The 13,091-nt window shown below is 37.9% G+C and overlaps 1 protein-coding gene across 3 annotated transcripts in view; it reads right to left on the bottom strand.

Annotated features, from left to right (window-relative positions):
• The window catches only part of LOC136029167 (ATP-binding cassette sub-family C member 10-like), an 83,475-nt gene that overhangs the window by 38,571 nt on the left and 31,813 nt on the right, over window positions 1-13,091 (bottom strand). For all 3 annotated transcript variants that reach the window (XM_065707276.1, XM_065707278.1, XM_065707275.1), the window contains exons 9-10: window positions 12,300-12,532; window positions 2,385-2,574 (exon numbers count right to left, since the gene is read on the bottom strand). In XM_065707276.1, the coding sequence (XP_065563348.1) occupies window positions 2,385-2,574; window positions 12,300-12,532 (423 nt within the window). The remainder of the gene's footprint in view (window positions 1-2,384; window positions 2,575-12,299; window positions 12,533-13,091) is intronic.

Raw genomic sequence — 13,091 nt, 5'->3', positions numbered from 1 at the left:
AATGATCCATATAAAGGGGGATAGAACACAACCCTGCTTAACTCCTGATTTAATACAAAACCAACCTCATTTCCTACCTTAACCGTAGCAGTATTATTCTATGACATAGCACAAATCATTTCAATGTATTTTCCTGGTATACCATATAACGATAAGACCTTTGTTAACGCTCTTCTATCAACAGAACCGAAAGCTTGCTCATAATCAATAAAACTGAGGACCAAACGTGTTTGACAACGAAGGGACTTCTCAATTATCAATCCAAGAGTGAAAACTTGGTCGACACATCCTCTACCTTTTCTAAAACTGCATTGGTCTTCCCTTAAAACTTTGTCTACAGCATCTTTCAGTCTAAAAAGTATCATATTACTCAGTAATTTGCTACCTACAGAGACCAGACTAATGCCTCAATAATTACGACACTCACTCTTGTCACCTTTCTTACACAGTGGTTTAATTAAGGTTTTCCTAAAATCATTGGGTACTTCCCCTTTTTTAAAAATCATGTTCCTAATCTTCAGTAGCTTATTCCTAACCTCAGAGCCACCATATTTAAGAAACTCATTAACCATACTATCAGCACCTGGAGCCTTATTATTTCTTAATCCTTTTAGTACTGTCGCTAATTCTTCCTCACTAAACAAATCTTCCTTCACATCCAAGGTATCAAAAACATTTTCATTTTCATCTATATCTTTTCCTGCAACTGTATCTCGGTTTAGCACATTCTCAAAATGTTCCACCTATCTTTCTTTAACCTTTTCCTTATCACTAATTGTGGCCCCATTTCTATCTTTAACTGAGACTAGTCCGGATTGGCTACTCCCTTTCAATTTATTAACATGACAGTATAATATTTTACTATTATGCCGTCTAGCCGCATCTTCCAGATCCTCAGCAATTTTATCCATGGCCTCCACTTCACATCTCCTTAGTTCATATTTTAATGCTTTCTCCAATTTCCCAACATTCCTTTTGTTTTCATACGACCTATCACTCAGATAATTCTTATACAAACCCCTTCTACTCTCTATTAAACCTAAAGCTTTTCCACTAATATTCCTAGTTGCTGTCTTAGCACTCTTCCCTAGGACACCATCAGCAACTTCACAAATTGTTTTTCTGAAATTATTCCATCCATCTTCCACATTGTCAAATTTTAAACTCTCAAGTTTAGCATTCAGCTGTACCGGGAAATTTTTTCTCAAATTTTCATCCTGGAGTCTACCAGCATCGTAGCTCTCCGGGAGGTAGTTACCCTTCCAAAATTTCAGCTTTAAATTAACCTTACACACTACCAGATGGTGATCTTTACTTTTAACATCAATAACAGCACTCCCATACACCCTAGTATCTTGTATTGATCCTGCTAGTCTTCTGTTTACAATAACATAATCAATAAGGTTTGCTGTCTTACCATCACATGAATACCATGTCAATTTATGGGCCATTTTGTGACCAAACACCGTATTGGTTATAACTAGGTTGTTATACGTACAAAATTGCAAAAGCCTATAGCCATTACTGCTTTCTTTTCCTACACCAAATTTACCAAGGCTAGGATACCATCTATCCCTATTTCTACCAACCTGAGCATTAAAGTCTCCTAGCAAAAACACCATATTTCTACCTGGTACCCTGTCTATTTGCTCCAAATTAATATATTCTTTAGGGAAAAAATAGCCATAATTTGGTATCTATAACAGGTTTGTCTTCCGGTTATCACCAAATACGATTCTTATCCCAAATGTCAAAAGGTCTAAATCCGTCCTTGAGCCTTGAAAATACGCTAGAAAATCAGGGAGCTCGACTTGGCTACATTTAATGCCAGGCAATTAGAATCGAACCCCGGAATGACTCTAAAACAACCAATATGATGCGGATCTCAGGCTCTATTCTGATAGCAGTGCCAAGGGTACTGTCGTCAGCAAAGGCCACAAGAATTCCATCATCAGTCAATATAGATTAGGATTATAGGCATGGAAAGATTAAAGGATCATGGCATGGAAAGATTAGAAATGTTATAGACGACAACAAACTGTTTGGTTTTGGTTCGTGGCCTTGAAAATAATATCATTTACATAAATTAAGAACATGTAATTAAATTTCAGTGTGTTTGTCTGCAAAAGTTTGACTCAGCTTTTTATTAATAGAAGGCAAACGTATGAGTATAAATAGGCGAAGCAACGCATAGTTGACAGCAAATCACAGGTTCCTGCTTTTCCTGCATCAACTAAAATAATACTAACCCTAGAGCTAATCCTATAGGGAATCCGTAATTGCGTAATTCACAATTTTTGACGTATTTTCTGGAGGCTATAACAAATGAACTTGGTAGCGAATTGTTGATATGAATAAGAGAATTTTACCAGACTTATACAAACCTTGCATTTCAATTTTGCCTCTTTCCATTACCACGACCCAATCCGCATTCTGAAGCCAGTGCGACTGATGTGTGGCAAGAACAACCGTTTTTCCAGAAAGAAAACCATGCAAACAGGACGTAACTATGTGGCGTCCGACATGAGCATCGACTGCAGACAAGATGTCGTCAAATAAGTACACTTCAGATTCCTAAAAAAATTTATGTTGCCTCATTTTGTTGAAAGAAATAGCAAAAATAAAACAATTTCATGCGAAACAATTGAAAAACATCAGAGGGTACAACGTGCTTTACTAGACTAATATAGATCCTACGGTCTCTATCAAAATATCAGTATCATGAAGTGTTTCCAATATAGCTAGTTCATCATAGGCTGTGTTAAAAAAGGCAAAAAGCACATTTCAAAGCCAAGGATCAACTTTTACAAAAAGTATACTGTTTTTCACTAATTGAAAATTGATACAAGCCCACATTTTAGAACTTCAAATTGCATTTTATAAAATTATTAAGACAAATGTATAACTATAACTGAACTGAAGATAAAATATAAAGATGCACTTTCAATCATCCCATGGATCACTGAAGCACTGCAAACTTTCCTTTCAATACCAAAAACAGATAATTAGTGTTAAGGCAGCGTCTTACCGCACAACAACAAATATCCATACATTCCTATCCACACAACCGATGTAATCCACAAAATTCGTTGATGATGGATCGCTGCCTCATCTGCATTGGCTACCATCAATTACAACACTTCAAGAAGCTTAAATATAGTATACTTAGTCTTATTATTTTCTTTTTCGTGGTTACAGCGGTAGCTGCAATCTAGTAAAAGACGTTGACTTCAAGACCCTGTTTTTACCTCAAAAGCTAAGACATTGAGAAGGCTAGACAATTTCGGCGGTACTGGTCAAAATTAAAGGGATCCGTGTTTCGTGGTTTAGATTAAAAAAAAAGGATTTACCATTTTGAAAATGTTTGAGGAAAATAGTCTAAGCTACGTCCAGATAGGAGTTGACTTTTGCTTTGGCAGCTTGATTCTCTATCGTCCAACGAATAAGTTTCTTGGATTTGGCGAATGATTAGTTTGTCTCTGCTTCAGTTCAGAGTAAAAAAGAATTATTTCTCCGGTCAGAAAAACTGTGCTCAATGTGAAGGTTTCCAGTTTATTCATTGCTTAAAAATTACTTTTGGTGACAAATATTTCAGAAATCTTTTTATCATGACATTTTTAAGGAAGAATTTTTCAGGATTTCGCTTTAAGTAATAAATATCAGTCAGACTTTGTACAGCAACAGCGCTTGGATATTTTTCCTTGGCAGAATTTACCCTCTTCTCTCAAACCTGGTTTCAGTGTAGATACATATGATAAGATAAGATTTATCACTCCTTATTCATAAATAAAAAAACATCAAACATCAAGTCTCCATGGCCGGCAAGGCTCAATGGCCGGAAATGGGGGAAGTAGCTCATAATGCAGGGTGTGATGAATCAGCTTATAGTTTTATAAGCAACATCCAGCAAGACTCTATGGCTAGAAATACGGGGAGTAGCCGAGAATGCAGAGTATGATTAACCAACTTATTGTTTTATAAGCAACAATAAGCAAGGCTCTATGACCGGGAATCCGGGGAGTAGCCGAGAAAGCAGGATATGATCAACCAGAATTACAGTTTTCCCTTCTTTTTTTTCTCTCTCAGTTTTCAATCAACCTTAAACCTCGAAATAGACTCCAAAGTCGAATAACACTCAAGAAAACAAGAGCTGAGAGCTCATATGGCACTAGTGACGAGGCAAGAAGAGCTAAGAGCCAAGAGATCATATGGTATGATCTCTAGCAAAATTCTATGAATCAATAGATTGATTGAAAAGGAAAATAAGAGGCTTAATGCCGGTCAGGATTTAAAATAAAGCTCTGAGTCACGATGTCGTTCTAAATATCAAAATTCTTTAAGATCCGATCACCCACTCGTATGTTATAAATACCTAATTTTTTATAATTTTTCCTCTCCCTTTAGCCCCCCAGATGGTCGAGTCTGTGAAAACGACTTTATCAAGTCAATTTGTGCAGCTCCCTGACACGCCTACCAATTTTCATCGTCCTAGCACGTCCAGAGGCACCAAACTCGCCAAATCAGGGAACCCCTCCCCCCAACTCCCCCAAAGAGAGCGAATCCAGTACGGTTCTGTCAATCACGTATCAAGGACATTTGCTTATTCTATCCACCAAGCTTCATCCCGATTTCTCCACTCCAAGTGTTTACTAAGATTTACCCCTCCAACTCCCCTCAATGTCAAAAGATCTGGTCTGGATTTGAAATAAGAGCTCTGAGACATGGATTCCTTCTAAATATCAAATTTCATTACGATCCGATCATCTATTCGTAAAATAAAAATACCACAATTTTCACATTTTCCAAGAATTCCAGTTTTCCCCTCCAACTCCCCCCAATGTCACAGGATCTGGTCTGGATTTAAAATTAGAGCTTTAAAGCGCAAGACCCTTCTAAATATAAAATTTCATTAAGATCTGGTCACCCTTACGTAAGTTACAAATACATCAATTTTCAAAATTACCCCCCCCCCCCCAACTCCACCAAAGAGAGCAGATCCGGTCTGATTATGTCAGTCACGTGTCTTAGACACGTTTTTACTCTTCCCGTCCAGTTTCATCCTGATCTCGCCGCTTTAAGTATTTTCTAAGATTTCCGGTTCCCCTCAACTCCCCCCCCCCCAATTATGCTGGATCCGGTTGAGATTTGAAATAAGAGATCTAAGTCACGAGGTCCTTCTATATATGAAGTTTCATGAAGATCCGATCACTCCTTTGTAAGTTAAAAATATGTCATTTTTCTAATTTTTCAGAATTAACCCCCCCCCCCCCAATGGAGCGGATCTGTTCTAATAATGTAAATCAAGAATCTAAGACTTCTGCTTATTTTTCCCACCAAGTTTCATCCCGATCCCTCCAATCTAAGCGTTTTCCATGATTTTAGTTTCCCCACCCCGAACTCCCCTCAATGGCACCAGATCCGGTCGGGACTTCAAAAAAGAGTTTTGAGACACGATATCCTTCTAAATATCAAATTTCAATGAGATCCGATCACCCGTTCGTAAGTTAAAAAATACCTCATTTTTTCTAATTTTTCAGAATTAACCCCCCCCCCCAACTGCCCCAAAGAGAGTGGATCCGTTCCGGTTATGTCAATCATGTATCTAGGAATTGTGCTTATTTACCCCACCAAGTTTCATCCCGATCCCTCCACTGTAAGTGTTTTCCAAGTTTTAGGTTTCCCCCTCCCAACTCCCCTAATGTCACAAGATCCGGCCGGTATTTAAAATAAAAGCTCTGAGACACGATATCCTTCTAAATATCAAATTTCATTGAGATCTGATGACCCGTTCATAAGTTAAAAATACCTCATTTTGTCTAATTTTTCAGAATCAACCCCCCCCCCCCCAACTGCCCCACAGAGAGCGGATCCGTTCCGGTTATGTCAATCATGTATCTAGGACTTGTGCTTATTTTTCCCACCAAGTTTCATCCCGATCCCTCCGCTCTAAGTGTTTTCCAAGTTTTAGGTTTCCCCCGCCCACCTCTCCCCCTATGTCACCAGATCTGATCGAGATTTAAAATAAGAGCTCTGAGACACGATATCCTTCTAAACATCAAATTTCATTGAGATCCGATAACCCGTTCGTAAGTTAAAAATCCCTCATTTTTTCTAATTTTTCAGAAATAACCGCCCCCCCCCCAACTACCCCAAAGAGAGTGGATCCGTTCCGGTTATGTCAGTCATGTATCTAGGACTTGTGCTTATTTTTCCCACCAAGTTTCATCCCGATCCCTCCACTCTAAGTGTTTTCCAAGTTTTAGGTTTCCCCCTCCCAACTCCCCCCCGTGTCACCAGATCCGGTCGGTATTTAAAATAAGAGCTCTGAGACACGATATCATTCTAAACATCAGATTTCATTGAGATCCGATAACCCGTTCGTAAGTTACAAATACCTCATTTTTTCTAATTTTTCAGAATTAACCCCCCCCCCCCAACTACCCCAAAGAGAGCGGATCCGTTCCGATTATATCAATCCTGTGTCTACGCCTTGTGCTAATTTTTCCCACCAAGTTTCATCCCGATCCCACCACTCTAACTGTTTTCCAAGTTTTAGGTTTCCCCCTCCCAACTCCCCCCCCCCCAATATCACTAGATCTGTTCGGGATTCAAAATAATAGCTCTGAGACACGATATCCTTCTAAATATCAAATTTCATTGAGATCCAATCACCTGTTCGTAAGTTAAAAATACCTCATTTTTTCTAATTTTTCAGAATTAACCCCCCCCCCCCCAACTACCCCAATGAGAGCGAACCGTTCCAGTTATGTCAATCATATATCTAGGACTTGTGTGCTTATTTTTCCCACCAAGTTTCATCCCAATCCCTCTACTCTAAGTGTTTTCCAAGTTTTAGGCTTCCCCCTCCCAACTCCACCCCCTTGATGTCACCCGATCTGTTCGGGATTTAAAATAAGAGCTCTGAGACACGATATCCTTCTAAATATCAAATTTCATTGAGATCCGATCACACGTTCGTAAGTTACAAATACCTCATTTTTTTCTAAATTTTCAGAATTAACACCCCCCTCCCCAACTACCCCAAAGAGATCGAATCCGTTCCGGTTATGTCAATTATGTATCTAGGATTTGTGCTTATTTTTCCCACCAAGTTTCATCCCGATCCCTCCACTCTAAGTGTTTTCCAAGATTTTAGGTTTCCCCCTCCCAAATCCCCCCGCCAATGTCACCAGATCCGGTCGGAATTTAAATTAACAGCTCTGAGACACGATATCCTTTCAAACATGAAATTTCATTGAGATCTGATCAACCGTTCGTAAGTTAAAAATACTTCAATTTTTCTATTTTTTCCGAATTAACGGTCCCCCCAGATGGTCAAATCGAGAAAACGACTATTTCTAATTTAATCTGGTCCGGTCCCTGATACGCCTGCCAAATTTCATCGTACTAGCTTACCTGGAAGTGCCTAAATTAGCAAAACCGGGACCGACAGACCGACAGAATTTGCGATTGCTATATGCCACTGGTTAATACCAAGTGCCATAAAAAAGCTTATTTACGAATAGAAGCTTGGTAGTCTATAACACATAGAAAGCTAAAATAATCTAAATTGTTCCAATTATCGACCTGTGGGGGGTATCTGCCCCCCTCGTAGATTTTCCAACTCCGTAATTGATAAAAATACCTTTCTTCAGTACTTTCATTTAAAACCATCTCTCTTTGGTACTTTCTTCGAAAAAACTTAATAAAAACAGCTAAGTTGCCCCCCTATATTTTCAAAAATTTATTACTCCCTTCATTTCGGTAAATTGACAAACTGGACTCACCTTCCACACTTAGGTGGTTACATTCCCTTGAAAGGTGGTAGACAGGAGCCTAAAACTAAGGAGACACCCATCAAGAAATTTCGGAATATCGATTTTTACAGCCAGCAGGCTTCAAAGTTCATTCTTCAATGATTTCTCCACTGTCAAAGAGAATTACTTCTAAGTCAAAATTGTGAAGAATGTTCATTTCGGGTACGAAGGATTACACAGTTGTAATAATTGGAGAACTTTTTCTTCATTTCTAACAATAAATTGCGGGTTTTTTCAGATAATAAAGTTTATCTTCATACAAATGGTTGTTCAAAGAACATAAAACAATAAGGCTAACAATGATGTAGTTTCACAAATATTAGTGAAATGTTTATGTTGGAACCAATCGGTGATTAACCGATAAAAAATTGTTCTTACCATCAAGTAATTAAAGAGAGCCCTTTTCCTCTACGAGTCAGAAAAAAATTCCATCGAAGATTAGCACAGGCCGGGAATGGATAGAACAGGTGAATACTCCTTGCTTGGTCTTCAGATAGTCAGTTCCGGGACAACAACAATCAGATAGGACAATTCAGCGCTGTTCCTGTCAAGTCAAATAGCTTGGTTTCAGCTTCTGTTGAGAGTTGGATCATATTTTGGAGACAGCCATTCAAGGCTGTATCCAGGGGGAAGGCGGTTTAGGGGGTTTTAACACCCCCATGAAATGTTTGTCCACTCGTAAAAACGAAACAAAATGAATATAAATAAAAATCTTGCACCCCCCCCCCCCCGAAAAAAATCCTCTGCTCTGTGACATTCAAATGGCTGGATCATTCAATGAAGACTGTCTCTAAGTTTTGTTTTTCTATCGTCATTCCAAAAGGAGTCCATTGAGACTGTAGGACCTTATGAAAGAAGCCTTTATTTAGGTTTAGGGAAATCTGGGGTTTTGTATCTCAGATTGAAATAACCCTGAAAGAAAGAAGGTGCGGACATTCAGTAATTCCAGCATAGGTCAATGACTTTATTTCAATTATTGGAAGTGAAATTAATCACTAGATAGGCTTTGGAATGCAAATTCTTCGCCGTTATTGTTAACAAAACTGGAGAAATATAAAAGACAGAACAGGTCATAGTTCTGATTGGATACATAATGGGAAAATGAAAGAAGAGGCTTTTGGCTGCTATCACAAAAAATTCGATATATAGATTCAGTCAGGATTAAATGACCACCAAGCATAGAAAAGAGCTCAACTTGTGAGGGTTACCATTGTGATAAACATCCACATTTCAGGCATACAAACCTTTATTAAAACGCACACTACTATGCTCAGAGACTTGACCTCGCGTTTGGTGATTACACTCAAAACTTGAGGCGAATGGCTTCTCTCTTCTTCATTTTTCAAGAACTGTACTGCTTTATCATAAGCAGCAATATGCACTGCCAAACGTATATTAACGGTCAAATTCCCATAGACAGAACTGTTTAGCAGCTTTAGAGCAGCTTCATCTGCAACAAATTTGACGTACTAGTATAGATCAGTGAAAAAAGCACTGAAATAGATGCATCTGTTTTAACAATTACCACGGACTCCTGACCAAACTTTAAAGAACTGAACTTATATCTACATTCCCTGGAAATTGTGTCTTTCCGAGTAGTTGCAGGATTTCAAATGTAAGTTCTCTAGGTTCTTATTAAATCAGGCCTCTAGCACCCGAGTCGGTATTCTGAATTAACCGAAACCGGGGATGTAGTTTGCTAATTCCCAGATCAAAATCAATTTGAAGTCCAGATAGCAGTTTTCTAATACCCGTACCCTAGGAAAATGAAAAATGAAAAATTAAAATGGATGGATTTTTCACCTTAATAAAGACGAATTGGGAACTAGAAATCGGGTGAGAATTATGTGAAATACTCAAAGAATAATAGAACGGATCTATGTTCTGAGGCACTGAGGGAGTCCTAGTTTCCAATACCCTCTGGTTGTGGCTACGACCAGAAAGTTTATATTTGCTCACATAAAGGTTGCGACAAATAAATTATTTTCACAAAGCATACCTAAAAATTTCAGCTTTATTTAAAATGTCATTGTAAACACACTTGTGTACTCCTGCTCAATGTGATAAATTAGTGACGTATAGAACTAATTAGAACTAAAGTAAGATAGATTTTCCAAAGATAAAATGTTCAATAATTATTGACAGTGTTTCTGGATTTTACATTTTGACAAACACTTAAGACTGGGGGAAGGGGCACAAAACACCGGACTCCTTGCAAATAAGTTTAATATTCCTTGTCTTTGTCCTAGGTTAAGTGAGCTTGAGAAATCTTTTCTAAAATACAGTTCTTTGCTTATATTTGGCGCAGAAGTGCTATATACACATCTTGCCTTGGCGTGTCCAAGGTGAAATAGTAAATTTTCATCCACAATAACACAAAGGTATTTAAACAGATTTTAGAAAGAACTTTTTGACCATAACAGTCGGTCGTTGACCATAAACGACCGTTTTCCACAAACTATTCAAATCCCCCGCATTCAAGAAATTTCACAGAAAATACATTTTAGGCAGGGAATTTTGATACTTTGAGTGTGAAAACCTTGACGACGTTTTGGTTTAGAAATACCCGTACATGAACTAAAAAGAATTAACCGGCTTTCTACTCTAAGCCCAAGGCTGAGAAACAGCAAGCTCGAAAAGCCCCTATTATGCCTAGTCTAAAAACTTACTCCAGAAGATCTTAAGTCAGGGCCAGTCAAAACAATTGTGCCTATTTTTAAGAGGGTCCAAGACTGTTTCTCGTAACGTGATATCGTGAGTTTAAATACAAAATAGAATCATCTGTCTTTTTAGTAAACGGAGGAGATATAAAATCAAGTTTGTAGAGGACTAGTAATTTTTAACATTCTCCATCTGCCTCATGCAATTTCCCCTGCATTTCAATTGTTCTTATCCCAGCTATGGCAACCATGATGACGATAATAGACACTATAAGTTATTAATATCTATGGTGTCGGGGTACAATACGCCGCATCCATAATTTGTCCACAAGTAGAGGGGAGGATTTCTTTTAAACCGTTTTTCTTAAGCGCCGCATACTGAAAGATATTTTCAAACATTAAAATAATAAGTAAAATAGCCTCTTAAGATGTTTCCATGTTCTCAACAAACAAGAAATTACAATTTAGCGTTGACAATGAAGAGCTGGTCTCATAAATAAAGGTTCCCCCTTAAAACTCAAACTTGTATCGTTAAAATGTTCCTTGGGCTTTACAGAAAAGTTAAATTATCCAACAGCTATATAGCAATCGATCCAATCGATAGCAAGAAATATTTAAAGTTAAAAAAAAGCTTGTGTATTTTCATGTTTTGAATCGAACTGTAATGATTTGATAATGCAAAGTTTTCAGTGAAGCACAGCCAACACTTCAACATTACGTACAGATCGGGAGGCTTAAATGCGGGTACTTTAGGATTCCCTCTCCTATTTAAGATACTCTCTACCCGTTGTAAATTTTAACGCTCAGCACGAAGTCAAAACTGTAAATGTTCACGATCCTTCAAACCAGCGATTTCTGGAGCATTCACGTGATGGCAAACATTTAAGCCTAAAATTTCATACTTTCTATAGGATGAAAGCCCATCAAGTTTTCTCATTAGAAACAAACCTTTCTAAACACGACACGTATATTGATAAGATAGAGAGAGATAAAGGGAGTTCATGGATTCACACAAACATTATTCGTTTGGGTTCGGTTGAAATCATTAGTGCGTAATTTAAACTACTAGAAAAATGTTAATCTTCTATCAAAATCAATGGATTTACTGGCACCTAAAGCATGTAATGCTTCATCAGCAGGCAAGCCCTCCCCCTCACACAAAAATGCTATCTAAGTTTATGTTCTTGGCCAAGAATCATCTCTTTTACGTGCTTTGAAAATGATTTGTCCTGGCTAAGTGTATGCTCCTAGCAGGGAATGATCTATTTCTCATGCTTTGAATTTGAAATTCATGGATCCTCTTATAGCTATTCCCGATGGATGTTATTAATTAAAACTAAGAAAAAAAATCACATCAGTGATACCCGGTGAAAAAAAAAAGACTTTCCTTATTTTTCAAGGTAGAGCACTGCATTTTCTGTAGGCCTGTGGGATTTTTCAGCAATGGCGATCCCAATGATGTACCTCCGTTTTCGATCTGGCGCCATTGTCGAAAGGTTTTAGGCTTTTTTCCAAAACTCCCATAAACTTGTTTTCAAAGAAACATTTTACCATTAATATTAATCGAAATAGTAGTTACCATTCCTGAATCAAGAACAAGTGGAAATTTTTATCTCCCTATCTCCCCAGACAGTTTTAAATCCTGCTTTTTAGATTTCTAGTAACTATGGGCCGTGGTAAGTCCCTTACTAGGTTGCAGCTATAGCTGCAGCCATGATTCTATTGGAACAGATGTGAATAATATTCAAAATATTATTATTTGCAGTAAAAATATTCAAGTTTAACACTTCTAGAACTGGTCTATGCTGTCGCCTATAGGTACCTGGTATACAGCCCGGGCTAAAGCCACTCTAGCTTTCTGTCCGCCAGACAAATTTGCCCCTGAGTCAGAAACCAGTGTTTTATCACCCTCAGGCAAGTCATCCAAATCTTCTTTTAAGGCACAGGCTTCAATTACTGCTTTGTATCGTGCTCCTTGATATGTCGAACCAAAAAGAATATTCTCGCGAATTGTTGTATTTTGAAGCCAAACTTCTTGCGTGGCGACAGAAAATACTGAAAAAAGAGACAGCTAGAAGGTTGAACAGAAATAGAAATGATGTAAGTTAACGTACTTTGCCAAATATAAAACAAAAAAGAATTAGAGTTGGGGAACTTTAGCTAGAGAACTTAGTGGATCAAGCCCCAAGTTCTTAGTGAAAAAAACACACTTTTATCAATACAGTGCGTTAAACATAATATGCTTATCGTTGAAAAGACAATATGCAAAACAAACGATATGTCTCAGCAACTCCAGAATAGAATCCACAAGCATGACTTCATGATAACATCCGTGCCATAGCTGAAGGTCCAATCTGCCACACATAGCAACCAATACGAGCATAGAATGGTGAAGTCAGGTATTGCTAGCTAATAGATCAACGAAGTAGTCATTCCTTTCGCTAATCCTAAATGTCTTCGGCGTTTCCTCGAATTTCTTCGGGGAAACCCCGAAGAATTTGATGATGCATAAGCTTTGAAAATTGATGTTTGTAAGTACATCAACATTAAAAAGAAATACAGACCTATAAATTTCCTATAACGATAATTTTCGGGGATATTCCAGAGAGCCCAA

Source organism: Artemia franciscana, chromosome 7 (assembly GCF_032884065.1).
Source record: "Artemia franciscana chromosome 7, ASM3288406v1, whole genome shotgun sequence".
NCBI lineage: Eukaryota > Metazoa > Arthropoda > Branchiopoda > Anostraca > Artemiidae > Artemia > Artemia franciscana.
This window is presented reverse-complemented; position numbering and strand designations above follow the sequence as displayed.